This window comes from Pelophylax lessonae, assembly GCF_965119305.1.
Source record: "Pelophylax lessonae genome assembly, chromosome: 11".
Lineage (NCBI taxonomy): Eukaryota > Metazoa > Chordata > Amphibia > Anura > Ranidae > Pelophylax > Pelophylax lessonae.
In genome coordinates, this window is record NC_138778.1 from 7,386,322 (window position 1) to 7,411,249 (window position 24,928).

Below are 24,928 nucleotides of genomic sequence, written 5' to 3' on the forward strand. Positions count from 1 at the left end.
GATAGCAAACAGGGAGTGTCCCAGGGGAATTTGAATGGACAAGGCTGGGTTATGTCAGAATAATAAGTATAAAGGATAAAGAAAAGCAGAATTTTTTTTTTTTTTTATTCTACTTTTCTTTAGCCTTTATACTTATTATACTGACATAACCCAGCCTTGTCCATTCAAATTCCCCTGGGACACTCTGTTTGCGATTTTCATTTATGTTTTGGGGAAGAGACATGTGCTGCTTCAGGTACACCCGCATATCCATCCTCGGCTTTGTCCAATGTTAAAGCAGGGAGCAGTGCCATGTCAAGCTGACCAAGATTCCCCATAGAGGCCAATGTTAACCACTTTACCACCGGAGGATTTTGCTGTCTTCCGTCCAGGCCACTTTTTGCGATTCGGCGCTGTGCGACTTCAACTGACAATTGCGCGGTCGTGCGACGCCGTACCCAAACGAAATTTACGTCCTTTTTTTCCCACAAACAGAGCTTTCTTTTGGTGGTATTTGATCACCTGTGCGATTTTTACTTTTTGCGCTATAAACAAAAAAAGAGCGTTTATTTTGAAAAAATAACAATATTTTTAACATTTTTTTATATGAAATTCCCCCCAAAAAAGATGTAAAAACCAATTTTTTTAAAAATTTTTGGCCAATTTGTTTTATGCTACATATGTTTGGTAAAAAAAAAATCGCAATAAGCGTATTTTGATTGGTTTGCGCAAAAGTTATTGCGTTTACTAACAAAGGGAAAGATTTCTGTCATTTTTGGTGTTTTTTTTTTTAACGCGTAATGGCGGCGATCTGCGATTTTTTTTGCGGGACTGCGACATTGCGGCGGACAGATCGGACCCTTGACTGACATTTTTGACACTTTTGGGGGTACCAGTGACATTACTGCAGTAATCAGTGCTATAAATATGCACTGTTACTGTAAAAATGACACTGGCAGGGAAGGGGTTAATTTTATTGGAGAGGGAGGGGTTAATGTATGCCTGGTGCTTACTGACGTGTAGGGGGGGAGGTGACTGTGTGAGTCATGGACAGATCGGATGTCCAGCTATGCTGAACAGTCCGATCTGTCACTCCCTGTCACTATGGAGATCCGCCCGCTGTGTTTACACACAGCGGGCGGATCTCCAGACTCGATCCCCGACGATCGGGTAAGAGCAGCGGCGATCGCCGCTGCTCCTCCCCTGGCCCGACTCCCGCTGTGAATGAAAACAGCGGGAGCGAGCCTCTGGCGGCGCGCAAGCGCCGCCCAGAAGGGGGAGTGTCCAGTCACGTTAATACTACGTGGCTGGACGATAACGAACCACTCTGCCGCAGTAGTATTACTGTGAGCGGAGGTAGAGTGGTTAAAGACAAGGAGCAGTGCCATGTCAAGCTAAGATTTCCCATAGAGGCCAATGTTAAAGACAGGGAGCAGTGCCATGTCAAGCTGACCAAGATTTCCCATAGAGGCCAATGTTAAAGACAAGGAGCAGTGCCATGTCAAGCTGACCAAGATTCCCCATAGAGGCCAATGTTAAAGACAAGGAGCAGTGCCATGTCAAGCTAAGATTTCCCATAGAGGCCAATGTTAAAGACAAGGAGCAGTGCCATGTCAAGCTAAGATTTCCCATAGAGGCCAATGTTAAAGACAAGGAGCAGTGCCATGTCAAGCTGACCAAGATTCCCCATAGAGGCCAATGTTAAAGACAGGGAGCAGTGCCATGTCAAGCAGACCAAGATTTCCCATAGAGGCCAATGTTAAAGGCAGGGAGCAGTGCCATGTCAAGCTGACCAAGATTTCCCATAGAGGCCAATGTTAAAGGCAGGGAGCAGTGCCATGCCAAGCTGTCCAATATTTCCCATAGAGGCCAATGTTAAAGGCAGGGAGCAGTGCCATGTCAAGCTGACCAAGATTCCCCATAGAGGCCAATGTTAAAGACAGGGAGCAGTGCCATGTCAAGCTGAACTAAGATTTCCCATAGAGGCCAATGTTAAAGGCAGGGAGCAGTGCCATGTCAAGCTAACCAAGATTCCCCATAGAGGCCAATGTTAAAGTGGAGTTCCACCCTATTTTTATACTTACCTCCATCTTCTCGCTCCGGGTCACCTGAAAAAGAAATGGATAATCGCATATTTTTTTTTTTTTTACTTACCTCGTAGCGAAGAAAATATACTTACCTTACTTCCTTCTTCCTCCTTCCTCGGCCGCGGCCCGTCGTCACTTCCTGGCTCTGCAATGATTCCTGGGAGCTGAACGTCATAGCTCCCAGGAATCATTGCGCCTGCACCGGCCCCGACGTCAGTTCCGGGTCGCGCGCGTCATCCCCTTCTAAACAGCTTCTGGGCATGCCCAGAAGCTGTGGAGGGGTGACGCGCGCGACCCGGAAGTGACGTCGGGGCCGGCGCAGAGCATCGTGGGACCACAGAAGGCGGAAGAAGACGCCGAAGAGGACGCGCTGGCTTCAAGCTGCCCACATCTGAGATGGCAGCGCTGGACAAGACGTTTGCAAGGTAAGTATTTCGTCTTGCAGGTAAGTGCAACCCGGGACAGATCAGAGGCTAGCCATTGTGGAATGCACTAGCCCTGACTGTCCCGGGGGTATTAAAAAAAAAAAAAAAAAATCCAGGGTGGAACTCCGCTTTAAAGACATGGAGCAGTGTCATGTCAAGCTGACCAAGATTTCCCATAGAGGCCAATGTTAAAAACAGGGAGCATTGCCATGCCAAGCTGACCAAGATTTCCCATAGAGGCCAATGTTAAAGACAGGGAGCAGTGCCATCTCAAGCTGACCAAGATTTCCCATAGAGGCCAATGTAAAAAAACAGGGAGCATTGCCATGTCAAGCTGTCCAATATTTCCCACGCCAATGTGTTCGTACTCACAAGTGTACTTAAAGTGAGGGTATGTAAAGCGGGGTATACCTGTATACTATAAATACATGAACATTTCTTCTACTTACGACCACACAGTATAAGAGAGGAACACGGACGCCCCGAGAAAAGATGGAAAGCAAAGCAGAGTCAGAAACACCGTACTCATATGAGAAGCCCTCCATGGCTTGCTGGGCGATCGGCAGTTCCGCATCAGACTGGCCTACAAAAATTAGATCTTAGTTAACTAAAGCGGTGGTAAACCACTGAAAAGAAAAAATGAACAAAGAATAAATGGTAAACTAAACAAAATGTTTTTAGGATCTCCCTTACCTTTTTGATATAAAAAAGCAGAAGTAACTTCAACATCTGGATGACGGGAAGCAGAGGACAAAACAAAATGCTGAGCCTGCAACCCAAGGAGGCAAACATTAAAGATTTATAAAAGAAACATATAAAATTATTTAAATTGTATTTAACGCCAAACACTTAAAGGGATATTAAACATTTGAATTTTTTAAAATTAAAATAACAAAACATGTCATACTTACCTGCTCGGTGTCATGGTTTTGCACAGAACAACCTTGTTCCTCCTCTTCTTCTCGGGTCCTGCACCAAAGCGCATGGATCCTCTTATTCAGCAAGGTCCCCCAAAAGAAGCCGCTGCCGGGGGCACTTGGGCAGGCTCGCTCCCGAGCCACTCTGTCTTTTGACACAGACAGGGTGGCTTGGGACGTGCCCCTCCCGACCCCTCGCCATGGAGTTTGATTGACACCAGCAGGAGACAATGGCTCCCACTGCTATCAATCTACCCAGTGAGGAGGAACAAAACCAGGAGAGCCACTGCTCTCGTGCACAGCACTGGATAGAGATTGGGCTCAGGTACATATACAGGGGGGGCTGGGGGGGATCCTGTGACACAGAAGGTTTTCTACTTGCTGACCAAGCTTTTTCTGACACATTTTGTTTACAAGTTTAAATCATTTTTTTTTTTTTTGCTAGAAAATTACTTATAACCCCCAAACATACTTTTTTTTTTTTTTTTACAGAGACCCTGGGAAATAAAATGTTGATCGTTGCAATTTTTTTATGTCACAGTCATGCGCAGTCATGTTGGAACAGGAAGGAGCCATCCCCAAACTGTTCCCACAAAGTTTGGGGGAAGACATGGTCTAAAATGTCTTGGTATGCTGACGCCTTAAGAGTTCCCTTCACTGGAACTAAGGGGCCAAGCCCAACCCCTGAAAAACAACCCCACACCATAACCCCCCCCCCCCCCTCCACCAAATGATCTGGACCAGTGCACAAAGCAAGGTCCATAAAGACATGGATGAGCGAGTTTGGGGTGGAGGAACTTGACTGGCCTGCACAGAGTCCTGACCTCAACTCGAAAGAATACCTTTGGGATGAATTAGAGTGGAGACTGCGAGCCAGGCCTTCTCGTCCAACATGATTGCCAGACCTCACAAATGCGCTTCTGGAAGAATGGTCAAACATTCCCATTGACACTCCTAAACCTTGTGGACGGACTTCCCAGAAGAGTTGAAGCTGTTATAGCTGCAAAGGGTGGAGCCAACTCAATATTGAACCCTACGGACTAAGACTGGGATGCCATTAAAAGGTCATGTGTGTGTAAAGGCAGGCGTCCCAATACTTTTGAAAATATAGTGGATATGTTTATGGGGATTTGTGATTGTTTACTCTTAAAAAGGGGATTATTTGTATTTACAAGTTTGGGGAGGAGCAACAGGTTTATTCAAATGAATATATCTATAGGCCTGGAAACACATACAGTGTTTGCAGCCATCTGCACATAATAGTTTTTTTTTTTTGGGGGGGGGGGGGGTAAATGGCAGTGCAGGTATTATTACAATTCACCCATGCATTAGTGTGATGGTCATTGGGAAGATCTACCCCCTTAAAGAAAAAGGTCAATGGTGTCAGTGGTAACTTATCTAAGAGGTAGAAATTGCTAATTTCTGAAGGAACCCTTAGCAGCCTCTGGAGGAACCCCTTGGCTTCCATGGAACCTTGGAACAGATAGCGAAGGGGTAAATCGACAATGATTACGTGCTGTAGGTGCTTATAGACAATGAAGATGCTGCAGTCTAGAACAGTGTTTCTCAACCTTTTCCCAGTCAAGGGATCCTAAAAAGTATATACAGTCTAGACCAGTGATGTCGAACATTGGCACCCCAGATGTTTTGGAACTGCATTTCCCATGAAGCTTAAAGCGGAGTTCCGGCCACAAAAATCGACATAGTCGATTTTGGGCCATCCGCTTGCTTCTAGTCACCTGAAAAAGAAATGGATAGTTACGATTTTTTTTTTTACTTATCTTGTTATTGCAGAAAAAATATACTCACCTTTCTTCCACTTCCTCCCTCTGCGGCCGCGGCCCGCGCCGTCACTTCCTCTTTGCATTGATTCCTGGGAGCTGAACGTCATCGCTCCCAAGAATCAATGCACCTGCACCGGCCCCGCTCGTCAGTTCCGGTGCGGCCCCTCATTCCCTGATAAACAGCTTCTAGGCATGCACAGAAGCTGTGGAGGGATGACGCGCGTACACCGGAAGTGACGATCGGGGCCGGTGCAGGGGCATTCTGGGAGAAGAGGACACGGAAGAGGACGCAGAAGAGGACGCAGAAGAGGACGCTGCGGCTTCCGCTGCCCACATCCGAGATGGCAGCGCTGGAGAAGAAATTTTCAAGGTAAGTATTTCTTCTAAAAGGTAAGTGCGAACCGGGACAGTTCAGAGGCTATCCATTGTGGAATGTACGAAGTCACGTGTTGACGAAACCGGTCGGAGGAGGAGCCTGCGGTTCGTCGTGCTGAGGCCAGCAAGGAGACACGGCGGCCATTTTATTGGTTGGAAACAAAGGTTCTGAGAGTATAGCTCTGAGACATGCTGTGATTTCTTCATGCAAACGTGAGTTGCCACTCTGCTTTTACTGAATAAACCTGTGAACGTACTTCACTATTGGAGTTGTCCCTCTTTTCCTTATGTTCACTTGTTCCGGTCGGAGCTGCTGAAGGAACACTGGGAATCGATACATGTCAATCTGGGCACTGATTTGATCACACAGGCTGTCTTTGATCCTTGTAATGGGGGTCATTGCAATTTGGTAAGAGGCCATTTATTATCTTGGTGGCGGTTCCTGCACTCGGGGCTTTTTCCAAGTTTGAAGTGGTGGACAGTTTCCCTTCTTTATTAGAGCACTCTCTGATGAACTTTTGTTTACTGCACTTTTGTATTTGATCCATTTGAACATTTGTATGGACTGTGGATTCAATTGTGTTAGCGCTGCACCAATCCCATTCTATACTGGAATGTATTAACCCTGACTGTCCCGGGGGTATTTTCATTGAAAAAAATTTTTGTGGCTCCGCTTTAACTACACTGCAGAGTGCATGAGCATCCTGGGAAATGTAGTTCCAAAACATCTGGGGTGCCAAGGTTCCCCATCACTGGTCTAGACTCTAGAGGCACCACATTATAAAATGTAAAAAACTATTCTAATAGCTTTACAAAATACAGCAACATCCACATATAGGACACCCAACACCAACAGTAATGTAATTTGTTCTTCCAAAGCAAATAAACTTTTGAACACTGGTACTGACTACTATTCCAACAGGGGAGGGGAGGGTCAAACAAGGATGCTGTGGAGGCAACAGACCCCCTCCTTATTAACTGATGATCTCATTAGTTGTTAGGATGACATGCGTAATAAAAACCCGTGGCTTTGTGTAACCGAAAGGCAGGTATGATCCACCTGCTGGCTTGGATATCATTTTTGATACATTTTTAGGCATTTTGTCAAGGCAAAATTAAGCACTGCAGCACTTTATCTGCATTTCTTTGACGGACTAGAATATGGACGTTATTTAAATGATATTTTTAATATTTTTTCTATTTTTCATTTAATTCAATTTTTATGAATTCATATGAATTTTGAATGCATCACTGCTCAATATTTATTTATTTATAGGGGAATTTGCACAGTATATATATATATATATATATATATATATTAATCTCTATTTAAAGCGGAGTTCCACCCTGGTTATACATTTTTTTATAAAAATACCCCCGGGACAGTCAGGGATAGTACATTCCACAATGGATAGCCTCTGATCTGTCCCGGGTTGCACTTACCTTTCAGGAGAAATACTTACCTTGAAAATGTCTTGCCCAGCGCTGCCATCTCAGGTGTGGGCAGCTTGGAGCCAGCGCGATCCTCTTCCGCGTCCTCTTCGGTCCTCTTCCTTCTTCTTTGATCCCACGATGCACTGCACCGGCCCCGACGTCACTTCCGGGTCGCGCGCGGGATGCCCAGAAGCTATTTAGCAAGGTATGACGGCGCATGCACCGGAACTGACGTCGGGGCCGGCGCAATGATTCCTGGGAGCCATGACGTTCAGCTCCCAGGAATCATTGCAAAAGCCAGGAAGTGACGAATCGCCGTGGCCGCCGAGGGGAGGAAGAAGGAAGTAAGGTGAGTATATTTTCTCTAAAAGGTAAGTATAAAAAAAAAAAAAAAATAGCGATTATCCATTTGTTTTTCAGGTGACCCGGAGCGAGAAGATGGAGGTAAGTATAAATTTCGGGTGGAACTCCACTTTAAGCAGCGCTGTAATCACTGACCTACACATTTTGTCAAGGCACTCCTGAAGAAACCTCAAGGCACCCCAGGGTGCCTGGGAACCATGGTCAAAAAAGGCTCATCTAGAACAGAAAAGGAGCCTTTTAAGAACATGATTAGTGCCATACTCCAAAATGCCTATAAGCCAAGGGAACTTTCACCACATCCCTAGTATATATATAAAATTGAAAGAAAATAGGTGTTTCCAGAACAACGGACTCTATATTGGCCCCATGAGACCCGTATATGTGTGCATAGGATATGTGAGCCTTTTATTGAAGGTAACCCATTCTTGTCCTCTACACTGCGGCCCTTTCTCCTTTTGGCCCCCCTAGTTGGGATGGAACACACAGAAAGCAGTAGACATTGAGATGATCTCACCATGCCAGCGTCTGCCCATAAATGAGCTCCAGAACATTGCGAGCGATGTCAAACTCAGTGCGATACTTTTCATTCTTCTGTCTCTTCTGCTGGATTAACCTGCCAACAAAAATCACACACAGACGGGTGAGTAGGCAGAGGCTGGTAGAGGCAGGCGGAGGGTGGAGGAGGGTGGTGGAGCCTGGCGGGGGGGTTAGGTTCAGCGGCAGCTTGAACTGACAGATTTACCTTAATAGCTGCTCTGCAAAGAGGGTGTCCAGAAGATTGAAGATCAGATCCATGATGACAAAGCGGTACAACTCCTGCCCCACCAGCGTCTCCCAGCACTGGAACAACAAATACTGAACTCAGCATGAGCGAGTACAAAGAATAGAATGGAAAGTCTTTGTGAAGCCATGAGAAGAGCTCAGGGTCACCGGCATGCAAATCTCTCATCACCCTGCAATACACTTTTCATCTATTAGTGCACATAGGAGGGGGGTAGGGAAGAGAGAACAGCTCAAGTCAACTTCATACATTTATTCAGGCATTTAAAAAAAAAAAAAAAATCCCTTTACCACTGCACCCCCCTCTAGATAATTGACTTCTTTAAAAAAAAAAATGATTAAAATTCCCCAAGTTTGTGGCTGAAACTGCTGGAACATCACTGGCCGTGCCCTAAGTCTTCCATCATTTGGTCTATCAAGTGGGAAGGCTTCCAGTGGCCCCGTCAATTGCTAATCCAAAGTTCCTAACAAAGTGAGCGCTTGGAAATCCCCATCCAAAGTGTAATGTTACTGCCAGAGGCGTAACTAGAACCTTCAGGGACCCGGTGCAAGAAACCATGAAGGGCCCCCCGGACCCCTGGCCGGGGCCCATCCCTTCAAGCCTGAGGCTCTTCTCACTGATCCTGGGGCCCTTTACTCTCATTGCGGGCCCTTTATTACGGTCCCGCAGCGGGGCCCTTTCACAAGTTCTGCAGTGGGCCCCCTTCCTGTCATCTTGGCCCCCCCCCCACAGAGTGTGACCTTTTCGATCCTGGAAGTTCACCCACTGGTGTCAATAGTTTTTATTTTTTGATATTTTAAATTGTATTATTTTTTTTATCATTTTATTTTATTTTTTTACAACGTCAACTGACTATGACTCTGTCCATTCAGAAAAGGAAGGAGCTGGTAAATTACATATTTACCGACCCCTTCCTGGTTCTCTATTGTGACACATCCCCTGCAGCAGCCGGCAGGAGAGGGAAGGGAGTACAGTAGGGGGGGGGGGGGGAACCAGGGGAGCACACAGGGGCCCAGAGACAGCAGAACACAAGTGAACTGGATAGGAGGAGTGGCGGAGACAGCATACAGAGGAACCAATCTCCTCCATTTTCCTCCTGCAGCTACAGGAGGAAAAAGGAGGACAGTGATTTCTCTACATGCTGCCCCCGCCGCCCCTCCTATCCAGGTGTCCAGGGGAGCCGCACAGGCTCCCTTGGAGCATGGGGCCCGGTTGCAATTGCAACCCCTGCAACCCCTGTAGTTACGCCCCTGGTTACTGCACTAAGTATATGGGTTCAAAGGATATACCACTGTGTCATAGCATTATTAAACCCATCAAGCGATTTATTAAGGATTTTGGGTAAAAACAATCCATATGCTAAAAAGGGACATATCAGTCACAAGGTTACATAGTTAGTCTGGTTAAAAAAAAATACACGTGTCTATCTAGTTCTACCAACAAAAGGAAACAAAATACAATCCTATATACATAACCCTATACCTGCAGTTGATGCCGAGGAAAGCAAAAAAACCCCCAGCAAAGCATCACCAAATTTGCTCCAGCGGGGGGACAAAAATCCTTTCTGATCCCCCGAGAGGCAATCAGATATTCCCTGGATCAACCTTTCTCTAACATTTTAGTATCAGTTAAATTATGTACACTTAAGAAAGAATCCAATCTACTGAGATGGCCAGAACCACCTCTGGAGGGAGTCTATTCCACATTCTCACAGCTCTTACTGTGAAGAAGCCTTTCTAAATGTAAAGAGTGCTCCCTTGTCCTCTGTGGTCACCAATGTAAGGGACATTCTTCCCATTGACCCCCAGTGTAAGGAACATTCTTCCCACTTATCACCAATGTAAGGAACATTCTTCCCACTGACCACCAATGTAAGGAGCATTCTTCCCACTGATCACCAATGTAAGGGACATTCTTCCCACTGAACCCCAATGTAAGGAACATTCTTCCCACTGACCCCCAAGATAAGGGACATTCTTCCCACTGATCACCAATCTAAGGGACATTCTTCCCACTGACCCCCAATGTAAGGAACATTCTTCCCACTGACCCCCAATGTAAGGGACATTCTTCCCACTGATCACCAATGTAAGGGACATTCTTCCCACTGACCCCCAGTGTAAGGAACATTCTTCCCACTGACCACCAATGTAAGGGACATTCTTCCCACTGATCACCAATGTAAGGAACATTCTTCCCACTGACCACCAATGTAAGGGACATTCTTCCCACTGACCACCAATGTAAGGAACATTCTTCCCACTGACCACCAATGTAAGGGACATTCTTCCCACTGACCACCAATGTAAGGAACATTCTTCCCACTGACCATCAATGTAAGGAACATTCTTCCCACTGACCACCAATGTAAGGGACATTCTTCCCACTGACCACCAATTTAAGGAGTGTTCTTCCTACTGAATACTAATGTAAGGGGCATTTTTGCCATTGGCCCCCTGTGAATTGGTTTTAGTAAGGGTTCCCCCAAGGCCTGAAAATTATTTTAGGGGTTCCTGTGGGGTAAAATAGTTGAGAAAGGCCGATATAATCTAAGAAATCTGGGAGAAATCAATGCAGTTGCCATCATTGTCACCTTCTTTCTGTCCCCTCCCACCAACTGTCATTTCTCTGCAGCCCACTAGAGTGCCCACCACCAACATCCAATGCCAATGTGATATTTTCACTACGTGGAAAGTGAATCTATTCGATGGCATACCTTAAAGTCCGAGCTGGCCTTCCTTCTTAACCAATGGTAACACAGAACGCCAAGGATGACAATCTTCAGCAGAAGGTTTCTAGTAAAAAAAGGGTCAAAAAGATCACCAACAAAAAAGAACTGATGGCCAATACTAAAGAGGTAACTTCATCTGAAAGTGATATCCTACCTATAGAGAGGTGAATTCCTTTAGGGATGGACATACACCAATGAGCCACAACGTAATGACCACTGACAGGTAAAGTGAATAATATTGATTATCTTGTTACAATGGCACCTGAAAGTGGGTATAATATATTAGGCAGAAAGTGAACATGTTGATGTGTTGAAGGCAGAAAATACGGACAAGTGTATGGATTTGAGGGTCTTTGACAAGGGCCAAATCGTAATAGCTAGAGCAACTCCAAAACTGCAGCTCTTGTGGGATGTTCCTGGTCTGCAGTGGTAAGAACCGACCAAAAGTCCTCCAAGGAAGGAAACTGGCAAACCAGTGACAGGGTCATGAGCAGGCTCATTGATGGGGGTGGGGAGAGAAGGCTCATCGATGGAGGTGGGGTGGGAAGGCCCATTGATGGAGGTGGGGTGGGAAGGCCCATTGATGGAGGTGGGGAGGGAGGGCTCATTGGGGTGGGGGGGTGGGTGGAAAGAGAAGAGACGGTTTATTGGGAGGGGGGTGGAGAGGGAAGGCTCATTGATGGAGGTAGGGAGGGAAGGCTCATTGATGGAGGTAGGGAGGGAAGGCTCATTGATGGAGGTCGAGAGGGAAGGCTCATTGATGGAGGTCGAGAGGGAAGGCTCATTGATGGAGGTCGAGAGGGAAGGCTCATTGGTGGAGGTGGGGAGGAGGTAGGGAGGGAAGGCTCATTGATGGAGGTAGGGAGGGAAGGCTCATCGATGGAGGTTGGGAGGGAAGGCTCATCGATGGAGGTCGGGAGGGAAGGCTCATCGATGGAGGTCGGGAGGGAAGGCTCGTCAATGGAGGTCGGGAGGGAAGGCTCATTGATGGAGGTCGGGAGGGAAGGCTCATTGATGGAGGTCGGGAGGGAAGGCTCATTGATGGAGGTCGGGAGGGAAGGCTCATCGATGGAGGTCGGGAGGGAAGGCTCGTCAATGGAGGTCGGGAGGGAAGGCTCGTCAATGGAGGTCGGGAGGGAAGGCTCGTCGATGGAGGTCGGGAGGGAAGGCTCATCGATGGAGGTCGGGAGGGAAGGCTCATCGATGGAGGTCGGGAGGGAAGGCTCATCGATGGAGGTCGGGAGGGAAGGCTCATCAATGGAGGTGGGGAGGGAAGGCTCATTGATGGTGGTAGGGAGGGAAGGCTCACTGATGTACCTGGGGAGGACAGGATGGCCCGTGTAGTCCGATCCAATATAAGAGCTACTGGAGCTCAAAATGCTGAAAAAGCGAATGCTGGTTCTGATGGAAAGGTGTCAGAACGCACACATCGCAGTTTGTTGTGTATGGGGCTGTGTACCCGCAGACCGGTCAGGGCACCCATGCTGACCCATATCCACAGCCAAAGCACCTACAAGGGGCTTGTGAGCATCAGAACTGGACCACGGAGCAATGGAAGGAGGTGGACTGGTCTGATGAATTCAGTAATGTTTTGAGGAACACAATAGGTTTAAGGTGTTGACTTGGCCTTTAAATTCTCCAGATCTCAATCCAATTGAGCATCTGTGGGATATTCTGAAAAAAGCAGGCCCGATCCATGGAGGCCCGACCTTGGAACTTACAGGATCTGCTATTGGCGGCTGGGTGCCAAATACCACAGCATACCTACAGAGGTCTAGTGGAGACCATGCCTCGATGGGTTATGATGGGTGGTCATAATGTTATGGATGATCGGTGTATGTTTCTCTTGGGTTTAGATATGCTTTAAGACCATTCAGACTGAGCTAATGAGAAGACAATTAATAAGCGGAGATGGTTTTTGGTGAAAACTGCATGTCAAAACGATTGGCAGAACCTGAGTTCTAGGCAGCCTCGGTGTTATGGAAATATTGACTTTCATTTGAGAGTCAAGCTTGGGACCATCTCCACTTGAGCCTAACCACTGGTTGCTGAGGACACATCATATTGCACACTACTCCAGTATTCATGTCCTATGTCTCCCAAGGCTCTTACCTGCAGATGGCAATGTAAACTCCCAGTATAGGAGAGTCCAGACGCTCCCAGAGTTGCAGGGCATGATACATATACGGCAGTATAAGGTTACACAGAGATACAGCCAATGGCAGTAAGAGCAGCATAGATTCCACCTCCAGGACGTTCATACTATTCATCCGCGCCCGATGATCCTGCACAAATCACAGCAAAAGAATGTTAAAGCGACCTTCACTTCTCTGGTGAGCCGCGGTGAACCACCAATCCTTTTATCAGTGAAAAGCCTAAACCTGATCCAACAATTCAGCCTACAAATACACCCAGCGACTTGGCTCCACCTGACCCAATAACTCGGCCCATACCTCATCCAACGAACTCGGCCCCCCACCTCATCCAAACAAACTCGGCCCCCACCTCATCCAAACAAACTCGGCCCCCACCTCATCCAACTAACTCGGCCCCCCACCTCATCCAACTAACTCGGCCCCCCACCTCATCCAACTAACTCGGCCCCCCACCTCATCCAACTAACTCGGCCCCCCACCTCATCCAACTAACTCGGCCCCCCACCTCATCCAACTAACTCGGCCCCCCACCTCATCCAACAAATCGGCCCCCCACCTCATCCAAACAAACTCGGCCCCCACCTCATCCAACTAACTCGACCCCCCACCTCATCCAACTAACTCGACCCCCCACCTCATCCAACTAACTCGGCCCCCCACCTCATCCAACTAACTCGGCCCCCCACCTCATCCAACTAACTCGGCCCCCCACCTCATCCAACTAACTCGGCCCCCCACCTCATCCAACAAATCGGCCCCCCACCTCATCCAACAAATCGGCCCCCCACCTCATCCAACAAATCGGCCCCACACCTCATCCAACAAATCGGCCCCCCCACCTCATCCAACAAACTCAGCCCCCACCTCATCCAACTAACTCGGCCCCCCACCTCATCCAACAAATCGGCCCCCCCACCTCATCCAACAAACTCAGCCCCCACCTCATCCAACTAACTCGGCCCCCACCTCATCCAACCACTTGGCCTACATCTTATTTGGCTTGGATTTAAACGTGTGTGAGCACGTTTATGTGATTTTGAAGCTTTTTTTGGTGTATTTTTTTGCAGTTTTCAGGTTTAAAGTTTAAGTCCACCCAAACACTAAAAGCCCTGCCACTACAGACATCCACGATCTAAGACTAACCTATCTAGCCCTGTAAAGAAGAAATCACTATGTATATACTGTACTTTTTTGGAAGCCAATCCGATCCTGTCTCCAGCGGCGGAAGCTCTGTAGAGGACACAGCCGACAACGGCTGTGAAATGAATGGGCAATGTCCTCACCCATAGACTTACTATGGGGCTTCCGTGTCCTCTGCAACTGCCTCCACAGCAAAGCCATGGCTGAAAACTAAAAGTGAGATCGGGTTGGATCGGCTTCAAAAAAAGGTATGTATATGGATTTCTTCTTTACAGGGCTAGCTAGGTTAGTGTTAGATCATGGATGTCTGTAGATGCAGGGAGTTTAGTGTTAGGGTGGACTTATACTTTACGTGTTTTTGTTTCAGCTAATGGAAAACTAGTTACTAGGAGGCAGTGATGTTTGTTAGATGTGAAAAATTCATGTTTTTTTAGGCACTCCCATTAAAGTCTATTGGGGCCCAAAACAAGCAAACATGAACCATAAAAGCTCCCGTACCTCTGAGCACCTCACTCAACAGACACAACAGAATAACGTGAAAATTGCTTTTCTGGTGTTAAAGCGCCTCTGGAAATTTCAAACTTCAGAAGTGAATGGGGGCTTAAATGGAAAAAAACACTAATAATCACATCAAACTCTCAGAACCACCACACCCAACATATTTTCACTAGACTAGTGAAAGCAGCATCCTGACTGAACCACTACTGTGACCAAACAACTGCAAGATCAGCTGTATACAGAGTATTTCTTTTTCAGTACAAGTGTAATGGCAGGACTCTGTCAAGGTCCACCATCGTCGCTATCAAGAAATCGGTAATGAACAGAGTGGCTGAAAAAGACTACAGGACAGATGGTTACGTGAGGATCTCTGAATGATCCAATGTTGACCTAAATGACTAATGATGATAAATAGAATCCACCTGTGTGTAATCAAGTCTCCGTATAAATGCACCTGCACTGTGATAGTCTCAGAGGTCCGTTTAAAGTGCAGAGAGCATCATGAAGAACAAGGAACACACCAGGCAGGTCCGAGATACTGTTGTGGAGAAGTTTAAAGCCGGATTTGGATACAAAAAGATTTCCCAAGCTTTAAACATCCCAAGGAGCACTGTGCAAGCGATAATATTGAAATGGAAGGAGTATTAGACAACTGCAAATCTACGAAGACCTGGCCATCCCTCTAAACTTTCAGCTCATACAAGGAGAAGACTGATCAGAGATGCAGCCAAGAGGCCCATGATCACTCTGGATGAACTGCAGAGATCTACAGCTGAGGTGGGAGACTCTGTCCATAGGACAACAATCAGTCGTATACTGCACAAATCTGGCCTTTATGGAAGAGTGGCAAGAAGAAAGCCATTTCTTAAAGATATCCATAAAAAGTGTCATTTAAAGTTTGCCACAAGCCACCTGGGAGGCACCAAATATGTGGAAGAAGGGGCTCTGGTCAGATAAAACCAAAATCAAACTTTTTAGCAACAATGCAAAACGTTATGTTTGGTGTAAAAGCAACACAGCTCATCACCCTGAACACACCATCCCCACTGTCAAACATGGTGGTGGCAGCATCATGGTTTGGGCCTGCTTTTCTTCAGCAGGGACAGGGAAGATGGTTAAAATTGATGGGAAGATGGATGGAGCCAAATACAGGACCATTCTGGAAGAAAACCTGATGGAGTCTGCAAAAGACCTGAGACTGGGACGGAGATTTGTCTTCCAACAATACAATGATCCAAAACATAAAGCAAAATCTACAATGGAATGGTTCACAAATAAACATATCCAGCCAAGTCAAAGTCCAGACCTGAATCCAATTGAGAATCTGTGGAAAGAACTGAAAACTGCTGTTCACAAACGCTCTCCATCCAACCTCACTGAGCTCGAGCTGTTTTGCAAGGAGAATGGTCAAAAATTTCAGTCTCTCGATGTGCATAACTGATAGAGACATACCCCAAGCGACTTACAGCTGTAATCACAGCAAAAGGTGGCGCTACAAAGTATTAAATTAAGGGGGCTGAATAATTTTGCATGCCCAATTTTTCAGTTTTTTATTTGTTAAAGTTTGAAATATCCAATAAATTTCGTTCCACTTCATGATTGTGTCCCACTTGTTGATTCTTCACAAAAAATTACAGTTTTATATCTTTATGTTTGAAGCCTGAAATGTGGCAAAGGATGGCAAAGTTCAAGGGGGTCGAATACTTTCGCAAGGCACTGTATATGAAGGAAAGCATCAAGACTGGTGTGTGTGGTCCAGAAAAGTTTAAAACAGGAATCAAACGCGTTTCGGCAGTTCCAAGGGGCCTCTTTATCAGAGCTTGGTAAAGAATAAAGTGATGTGTTCTAGACAGCATAACACAATACCAAACATGGAACATCATAGTGTAGAGCAGCTCCAGTCACTGGCTTGATATCGGTTCTCACTTTTCTAAGGGAAATGGATAAAAATACTTGCCTATTGCATTACACAACCAAAAATTTATTGAAATACCATGTAACTACTCACAAGTATAGGTAGTAAAATCGCTCATAAAGCCACTACAAGTGGCTACAATCTCCCAGCGTTGCCAAAGTCTCTAGCCCAAGGAGGACTTCACCAGGGTCCCTGACGTGTTTCAAAGGATGTCCTTCTTCATCAGAGCCACTTGTGGTGGCTTAATGAGCGATTTTACTACCTACACTTGTGAGTAGTTACATCCTGTTTCATCTTTACATTTTATGTTGGGTAACGCACTAGGTCAGTACGCCTTCTGCTTTTATCTATTTCGCACAGTGTTCTAAGGACAACTCCAGTCCGAGAGGGCAGCAAGGCTAAGTAGTAATATCCACTTGTGATCGCAGAGTTCTCTTCTGAACTTGGACTATCACACCAATGTGCAGTTATTGCTCACTTTTCTAAGCCCTGATGAAGGGGCCCCATGGGTCTTCAGAAATGTGTTGGCTTATTGCTTTCTATGGCTGCTAAAAAAAAAAAACACCTTTCTAGACCTAACACGATTTTTTTTTTGCCTTCCTTCATACATCTCCAAACTTGAAATAAAAGGACTTTGTTTCTCACCCTAAAATTCCTTTATCTGAGTTCACTGAAGGACACAGCTCTCACTTAGGCTCCATTCACACCTGGGCGTTTTTGAACATTTTTATGCTCTAAGGATCAGCTCATAAAACGCCCAACAAGACAAATCCTATTCATTTCAATGGCCTCTGTTCACATCTGAGCGTTTTGACATTTTAAGCAAAACGCCCAACGCTCAAAAAAGTACATGAGCTTCTCTTTGGGCAGATTACAGGCATTTTTAATTTTTTCCATTGGTCACTAGTCAATCTAAAAACGCCTGCACAAAAACGCCTGTAAAAACGCCTGCAAAGACGCCCATAAAAACGCCTGAAAAAACACCTGAAAAAACGCCTGAAACAAAAATGCCCAGGTGTGAATGGAGCCTTACTCTTGACTGTAGGGTTATAGCACCACCTTCAGGAGTAGGACACTAGGCAGAAAAAAAAAAAGAACACAGCACCGCCTATGGGCAGTCCTAACTAGTAGTCAACCCCCTCTCTGCTATAGGCAGCTCAGTTCTTCATAAAGCAGTACAAGGAAAAAAACATATTAGAAGTTTGGGCGCTGCGTCAAGAAAGAACACGCAACAACACCCGATAATCTCCCAGAAAAGGGACAATAAAACTCAAACAGCCTGCAAAGCCATATGGCCAAAAAAACCCATCCAAGGATGCCCAAATGTCAATTTCTAAAACTGAACTGCCTGTAGCAAAGAGGGGGTTGACTACCAGTTAACCACTTACCTACTGGGCACTTTCACCCCTTCCTGCCCAGGCTTATTTTCAGCTTTCAGCGCTGTCACACTTTGACTGACAATTGATGTGAAGACAGAGTGCTGGTGCTCAGGCCAACCAGTCCACTGTAGATAAATCCAACAAAAAGCCATCAACTTTGTGCTTCTTCTTAAAAGATCCTTTATTGATGCACAACAGCAAATACAATGTCCATAGATGCTAATAAAATTTTGTAAATAAGTAATTTTTCTCCTTTAGCAATGTGTGCTGATGAGGCTGCAATAACATGCAGCACTAAAATGCAGCACTCATAGGTGGCACAGATGGGCACTGATAGGCGGCACTGAGAGGCATCACTGATGGGGCTGCACTGATCATCAAGGCACCGATGATCAGTACCCTGATTGTCAGTGCAGATGTCCCCACTGAGAAATGTCACTTAGGCCCCTTTCACACTTGTGCGACTTGAAAGTCGCATGATTTTACCGCGATTTTGCCGCAATTTTGTTGCCGTGATTTTGACTGGACTTGAAGCAATGTCTATGTCTTTGGACCCCAAAACGCATTAAAATCGGGCCAAAGTAGTGCAGGAACTACTTTGAAGTTGCTGCAACTTTTAGTTGCGCATATATGAATGGGTATCATTGGAAAACATGGCAAACGACATGTCGTGCAACTCTGATGTCCAAAGTTGCATGACAAGTTGCACAAGTGTGAAAGGGGCCTTACCGGTTCTCCTTTCCTCAAGCATGGTCAGCATGAGGAGAGGAATACCTATAACAGGCATTTCTTGTTTACTCTGATTGGACACAGCTGATCAGATGATAAAGAGCCTACGTCATAGGCTCTTTACTGTGATCGGTGATGCGTTGTGCCGGAGGGACAAAGCAGCACCAATCACATGTGCCGCAAGAATGGGAGGATGTCATATGACGTCCTCCCAGAACGAGAGTGCTCCCGCCCTCCCAGAACAAGAGTGATCCCGCCCTCCCAGAACGAGAGCGATCCCACCCTCCCAGAACGAGAGCGATCCCACCCTCCCAGAACGAGAGCGATCCCACCCTCCCAGAACGAGAGCGATCCCGCCCTCCCAGAACGAGAGCGATCCCGCCCTCCCAGAACGAGAGCGATCCCGCCCTCCCAGAACGAGAGTGCTCCCACCCTCCCAGAACGAGAGTGATCCCACCCTCCCAGAACGAGAGCGCTCCCACCCTCCCAGAACGAGAGCGCTCCCGCCCTCCCAGAACGAGAGCGCTCCCGCCCTCCCAGAACGAGAGTGCTCCCGCCCTCCCAGAATGAGAGTGCTCCCGTCCTCCCAGAACAAGAGCGCTCCCGCCCTCCCAGAACAAGAGCGCTCTCGCCCTCCCAGAATGAGAGTGCTCCCGCCCGTCCATCATTTCCCTATATGGCAGACAGGATGCAATTAATTCTGCGCATAGGCGGTGCTGTGTTATTTTATTTGGGCCTAGTGTCCTACTCCTAAAGATGGCGCTATAACACTATAGTCAAGAATAAGGAAGAGTTGTGTCCTTCAATGAATGTAAGAGAAAAAGTTTTTAACATTTGAACGACACCCCAGGAACGTACCTTGTGCAGATATTCTGAAAGGAGGAAAACAGCCAACGCGGAGCCCAGCCAGCTGACCACACACAGCATCCAGGAGAAGACATGGATACACACAGTTTGCATCTTCTTTCGGAGATCGGGCCGGCGACTGGTTTGCAGCTCACTCAGCAGCTCCTGGAAGGACAGCAAAAAGCAAGTTCCTCACATTGAGACCTACAGCAGTCTAATGATGGATGCCTTAGTGGCTAACTGTGCAATAGCCCTCTACCTCCGTATCACCTTCAGCTACAGAATACTCTCAATATGCACAAATGCAGCATGTTCCCACAAAGACATTTCTGTCTTTCTTGCTCCTCGCCTTTACTGAAATGGCTTGCTCGGATTTTACTGCACACTGTGAGCTTCTCAATGTGAATTAGAAGCTGCAGCAAGTCAGAGAGCCCATTATCCTGGCTAGAGGACTTCTAAAAAAAAAAGAAAAATAATGCAGCCACCACATCTAATGATTGGCAAGCTGCAATATATTACATTTTTGGCTTTGGGTTTCATACTGCTTTAACTGCTATAGTCTATGGACTGCTGATGATTTGGCCTCACCTTCAGCTGCATGTAAATGTTCGCCTTCTGCCGGTACACACATCGGATCCGGGTCACTTTGAAGTCCCAAGAACTGAACACTTTCAGAGCCAGAGCTCCGGAGAAGAAGCCGACTCGGAAAGTCTCCCCGAACGAACATGACATCCTGGAAGGTGACAAATGATAAGGGTCACATAGTAATGCAGTGCGGAGTACAGCAATACTCCCCAACCAGATAGCAGTGTTTGTACAATGAATGCAGAATTCTGAATGGCTCTTATGATCCTTCTAGAGGGATCTTTCAAGATTGGAACAGCTACGACCTGGATTGTTGCTGATACCATCTAGAAAGATCCCTCCAGAGGGTACAACATTGGCGGCCATTACAACTGGGATAGTTTACAACATGGAGTGTCTACTGTAATTCCTGTGTATGCCCTATACTCCCTACTGATGACAGGATCCAGTTGACTTCCCTGAGGAAGATTTATATTGAAACGCGTTGGGTCATCTCACATGAAGTCCTCTACTCTGCACAATGTGAATTGGATTGATACCTGTATCATGTGAAAATGGGGAATGGTTAGACGATTTGGATGTTCAAATGAAAGTTATTTTATACAGTATGGCTTTTTCCTTTATTTAAGGAATTTTGGGGTCCATTCATTAAGAATTTAATAATGGCAAAAAATGCTCTTGCGTTTAATCAGTTTTGAAAGTGCAATTCACGAAGAATTTTGCGTTAAAGAAGGAATGCGGTATTAGTTTTTTTTCATTTTTTCACGCGGTAATTTATAGCATTGAACTTCTTGCTAAGGAGTGGGCCGGGAAGCCGGCCACTGCGTACTTCACAACAGAAGACTCATCAGCTGTCTGAAAAGAAAAAAAGAAAAAAACAGCTAAGGGTCCTTCCCCCAATGCATGGGTGCTCAACCTGTGGCTCTCCAGCTGTTGCAGAACTACATATCCCATAAGGCATTGCAAGGCTGACAGGTAGAAGCATGACTTCCAAAAGCAGAGGCATGATGGGACTTGTAGTTCTGCAACAGCTGGAGAGCCACAGGTTGAGCACCCATGCCCCAATGCATACCAGGTCTTTGGGGTCTGATACAGATTTTAAGGGAAATCCCACATCAAAACGTTAAAAAAAAAAAACCTGGTGGCTTGGTATGGTTCAAGGAGGTCTGGCGCTCCCTCGCCCCCCTTCCCCCCTTCCTGGCCTGCCAGGCTGCATGTTCAGATAAGGGTCTAGTATGGATTTTTGGGCCTGGAATGCATTGGGGGGACCCCACACTTTTTGTTTTTCATAATTTTTTTGCATGCTCAGATAAGGGTCTGGTATGGAATTTAGGGGGGGGATCTCACACCTTTTTTATATTTTTTTTTTCAATGTTGGTGTGGGGTTCCCCATAATTTTCAATACAAGACCCGAAGGGCCTGGTATGCATTGGGGGGGGACTCCAAGCTGGGTTTTTTTTTTTTTCATAATTTTTGGATTCAGCTGTCAGTGGGGAAACCCGCTGACAGCTGACGAGTCATCCAAGTGCACGGTGGCCGGCTTCCCAGCCTGCTCCTTAGCAACAAGCTATTGAGGGGGACCCCCACCCTGTTTCTGACAAATACCGCATGTGATACTGCCAGCAAAACCCTGGTGATAAATATTGCATGTTTTTTTTAATCTGCTTACCGCATGTTTTTTTGGCAATATTTTCATTTTGACGGCACATTTTTCATTTTGCGGTAAGTAACGCATAATCGTTTTTTTTTGGGGGGTTTTTTTGTGAATTGGACTTCGCTTACTGCATGAGATAATTTATTCAAATGAGTCATGTGGCTGTTTTATCGCATGCGGTAAACGTTAGTTGTTTGAACCCTTTATGTCTTTTGCATCAAACCTTTTTATTTATTTTTTTCATGGTGCTTTTAAAAGTCCCAATCACAACTGGTTTTGGTAATCTCTCGTGTGACTCAAGCCTGTTGCCTCAAAGCTATCACATGGGGTAGGGCAATGACCACTCTCCGATACCAGAGCTTACTCAGGGGAGGCTCCTGCAGTGTGGGGGCAGCGAAAGGGTGAAGATCTGTTGGCACACCTCACTCTACCATGTGACACCAACACTCACGGCCATATTGAACATATCAGCAACATGAGAATAACTTACAAGGCTTCTTACCTGTACACCAAAATGATGCAGGTGCTTAGGAAGACGAGTCCGATAGTGAAGAGAAACGCCAAGGGCATGTGATATGGAATAACGCTTTGACACGTGGATGCGTTGTGCCCAGCAGAACAGCCTTCGTTCAGGGTAATGTTGCTATAATAACCATAATACATCACCGTGTCGGAGAAATAACCCTATAAATATTAAAAGACTCACTTTTACTGCTTGAAATTTTCCTGTAAAAAAAGGAAAAAAAAAAAGAAAAAATTCCTTCCTGCTGTTCACCTAAGCTACAGTGCATTGCGAAAGTATTCGGCACCCTTGAACTTTGCGACCTTTAGAGAACAGAGCTGAGTCCAGAAGTTTCTGGATGGTCTATTCCTCAGCTGTTAACTCTGTGACCTGAACCCTGAACCTGTTCCTGAGATCTGCTTTCCTGTTACTGACCTGGCCTGCCCTTGGACTCATCTCTGCTCTTTCTGTCTGCTTTTGACCTCAGCTAGTTCCTGGCTACAGCTGGCCTCTGTTGATTTCCTGTTTGAACTTGGCTAGTTCCCGACAATGGCTAGCCTCTGGTGATTCCCAGTTTGCCCTTGGCTTGTCGCTGACTACAGCTGGTTTCTGCTGATTCCCAGTTTGACCTCTGGCAGTTCATAATTATTGCTTGCCTCTGTTGATTCTTGGAATGACCTCAGCTAGTTCCTGACCATGGCTGGTCTCTGTTGATTCCCAATTTAACCTTGGCTAGTTACCAACTATGGCTGGTCTCTGTGGATTCCCAGTTTGAATTGGGCTAGATCCTGACTACTGTTAGCCTCTGTTGATTCGTGGATTGACCTCGGCTAGTTCCTGTCTACGCCTGGCCTCTGTTGATTCCCAGATTGACCTCGGCTAGTTCCTGTCTACGCCTGGCCTCTGTTGATTCCCGGATTGACCTCGGCTAGTTCCTGTCTACGCCTTGCCTCTGTTGATTCCCGGATTGACCTCGGCTAGTTCCTGTCTATGCCTGGCCTCTGTTGATTCCCGGATTGACCTCGGCTAGTTCCTGACTACGCCTGGCCTCTGTTGATTCCTGGTCTGACCTCCGCCAATTCCTGACTACGGCTGCTCCCTGCCGATTCCTGGATTGACCTTGACTAGTTCCTTACTATGCCTGGCCTCTGTTGCTTCCCAGATTGACCTCAGCTAGTTTCTGACTACAACTGCTCTTTGGTAATTCCTGGATTGACCTTGGCTAGTTCCTTACTATGCCTGTCCTCTGTTGATTCCCAGATTGACCTCAGCTAGTTCCTGACCATGGCTGGTCTCTGTTGATTCTCAATTTGACCTTGGCTAGTTACCAATTAAGGCTGGTCTCTGTGGATTCCCAGTTTGAATTGTGCTAGATCCTGACTACTGTTACCCTCTGTTGATTCTTGGATTGACCTCAGCTAGTTACTGACTACGGCTGACCTCTGATGATTCCCAATTTGACTTCAGCTAGTTCTTGATTACTGCTTGTCTCTGTTGATTCCCAGATTGACCTCAGCTAGTTCCTGACCATGGCTGGTCTCGGTAGATTCCCAATTTGACCTTGGCTAGTTGCCAACTATGGCTGGTCTCTGTGAATTCCCAGTTTGAATTGGGCTAGATCCTGACTACTGTTAGCCTCTGTTGATTCGTAGATTGATCTTGGCTAGATCCTGACTATGGCTGGCTGCTGTTGATTCCTGGTTTTACCCATCGGCTAGTTCATGATTACTACTTGCCTCTGTTAAAACCGGATTGACCCTGGCTGGTTCATGACTACAGCTTGCCTCTGTTGATTCCTGGAATGACCTTGGCTAGTTCCTGACTACAACTGCTCTCTGCTGAGCACCTGTGGACCGCCCTCTCGGAATCTGTGCCATTCTGTATCCTTTCATTTCCTGTTACTATTCCATGGGTGTTTGGGACCAAAGGTGAAAGGCTAAGACCTCTTACCATTATTACCTCTAACCAGGTACATGATAAGAAAGTGCTTTACAAACCGAACATCCATTTGTTTTTGTTTTTTTGTCATCTGTTTTTTCATGTGTGTCAAACACTTTTGATGCCTGTAACAAAATTGTTCAATCTGCGAGTGCACCATGTAGCTAGGTCTGTTCACTTACCGCCCCTGTGAGAAGCTCCAGGCTGGTGAAGGAACGAGGGTTCGAAGAAACATGGGGATGTACGGCCTGAGGAATGACAATAAAAAGGAGGCACAGGAGGCTCATAAAGATATTAAACCCCAGAAGAGTCTTTAGAAACAGGAAATAGGAGAGGACGCTGGAGCCAAACCGCCCTCCAATCTGCTTGAGAGCCGTGTGCCAGGGCCGCAGGGCAAAGAGCAGAGACATAAAGGACAGCCAACATCTGTGCATTGCCTGGAGGAGAGATGTCAGAATCAAGAAAGGCACAAAAATGGGTAACCACTACTGTTATTATGAGTTAGTATGTAATTGGTCAAGAGATAGATCAAAGCACCACATCCCAAAATAATACCTGAACAGGTGAAAGGGTTTGCGCAAGGAACAGGGGTTTTTACAATTACAAAACTTTTATTACAAAATCTTCCCAAAAACATACATAATTATGTATTAAAACCAATAAAGCTTGCTTGGGGTATTCATTTTTTCTTGGTTACAGTCTTTAAAAAT

At 46.2% G+C, this 24,928-nt stretch overlaps 1 protein-coding gene across 2 annotated transcripts in view; it reads right to left on the bottom strand.

Annotated features, from left to right (window-relative positions):
• Window positions 1–24,928, bottom strand: part of TMC6 (transmembrane channel like 6) — a 72,349-nt gene that overhangs the window by 12,469 nt on the left and 34,952 nt on the right. For both annotated transcript variants that reach the window (XM_082272677.1, XM_082272676.1), the window contains 10 exons: window positions 24,401–24,655; window positions 22,281–22,462; window positions 20,128–20,272; window positions 19,552–19,704; window positions 12,989–13,161; window positions 10,862–10,940; window positions 8,107–8,204; window positions 7,879–7,977; window positions 3,185–3,260; window positions 2,941–3,074 (listed from right to left, as the gene is read on the bottom strand). In XM_082272677.1, the coding sequence (XP_082128803.1) occupies window positions 2,941–3,074; window positions 3,185–3,260; window positions 7,879–7,977; window positions 8,107–8,204; window positions 10,862–10,940; window positions 12,989–13,161; window positions 19,552–19,704; window positions 20,128–20,272; window positions 22,281–22,462; window positions 24,401–24,655 (1,394 nt within the window). The remainder of the gene's footprint in view (window positions 1–2,940; window positions 3,075–3,184; window positions 3,261–7,878; window positions 7,978–8,106; window positions 8,205–10,861; window positions 10,941–12,988; window positions 13,162–19,551; window positions 19,705–20,127; window positions 20,273–22,280; window positions 22,463–24,400; window positions 24,656–24,928) is intronic.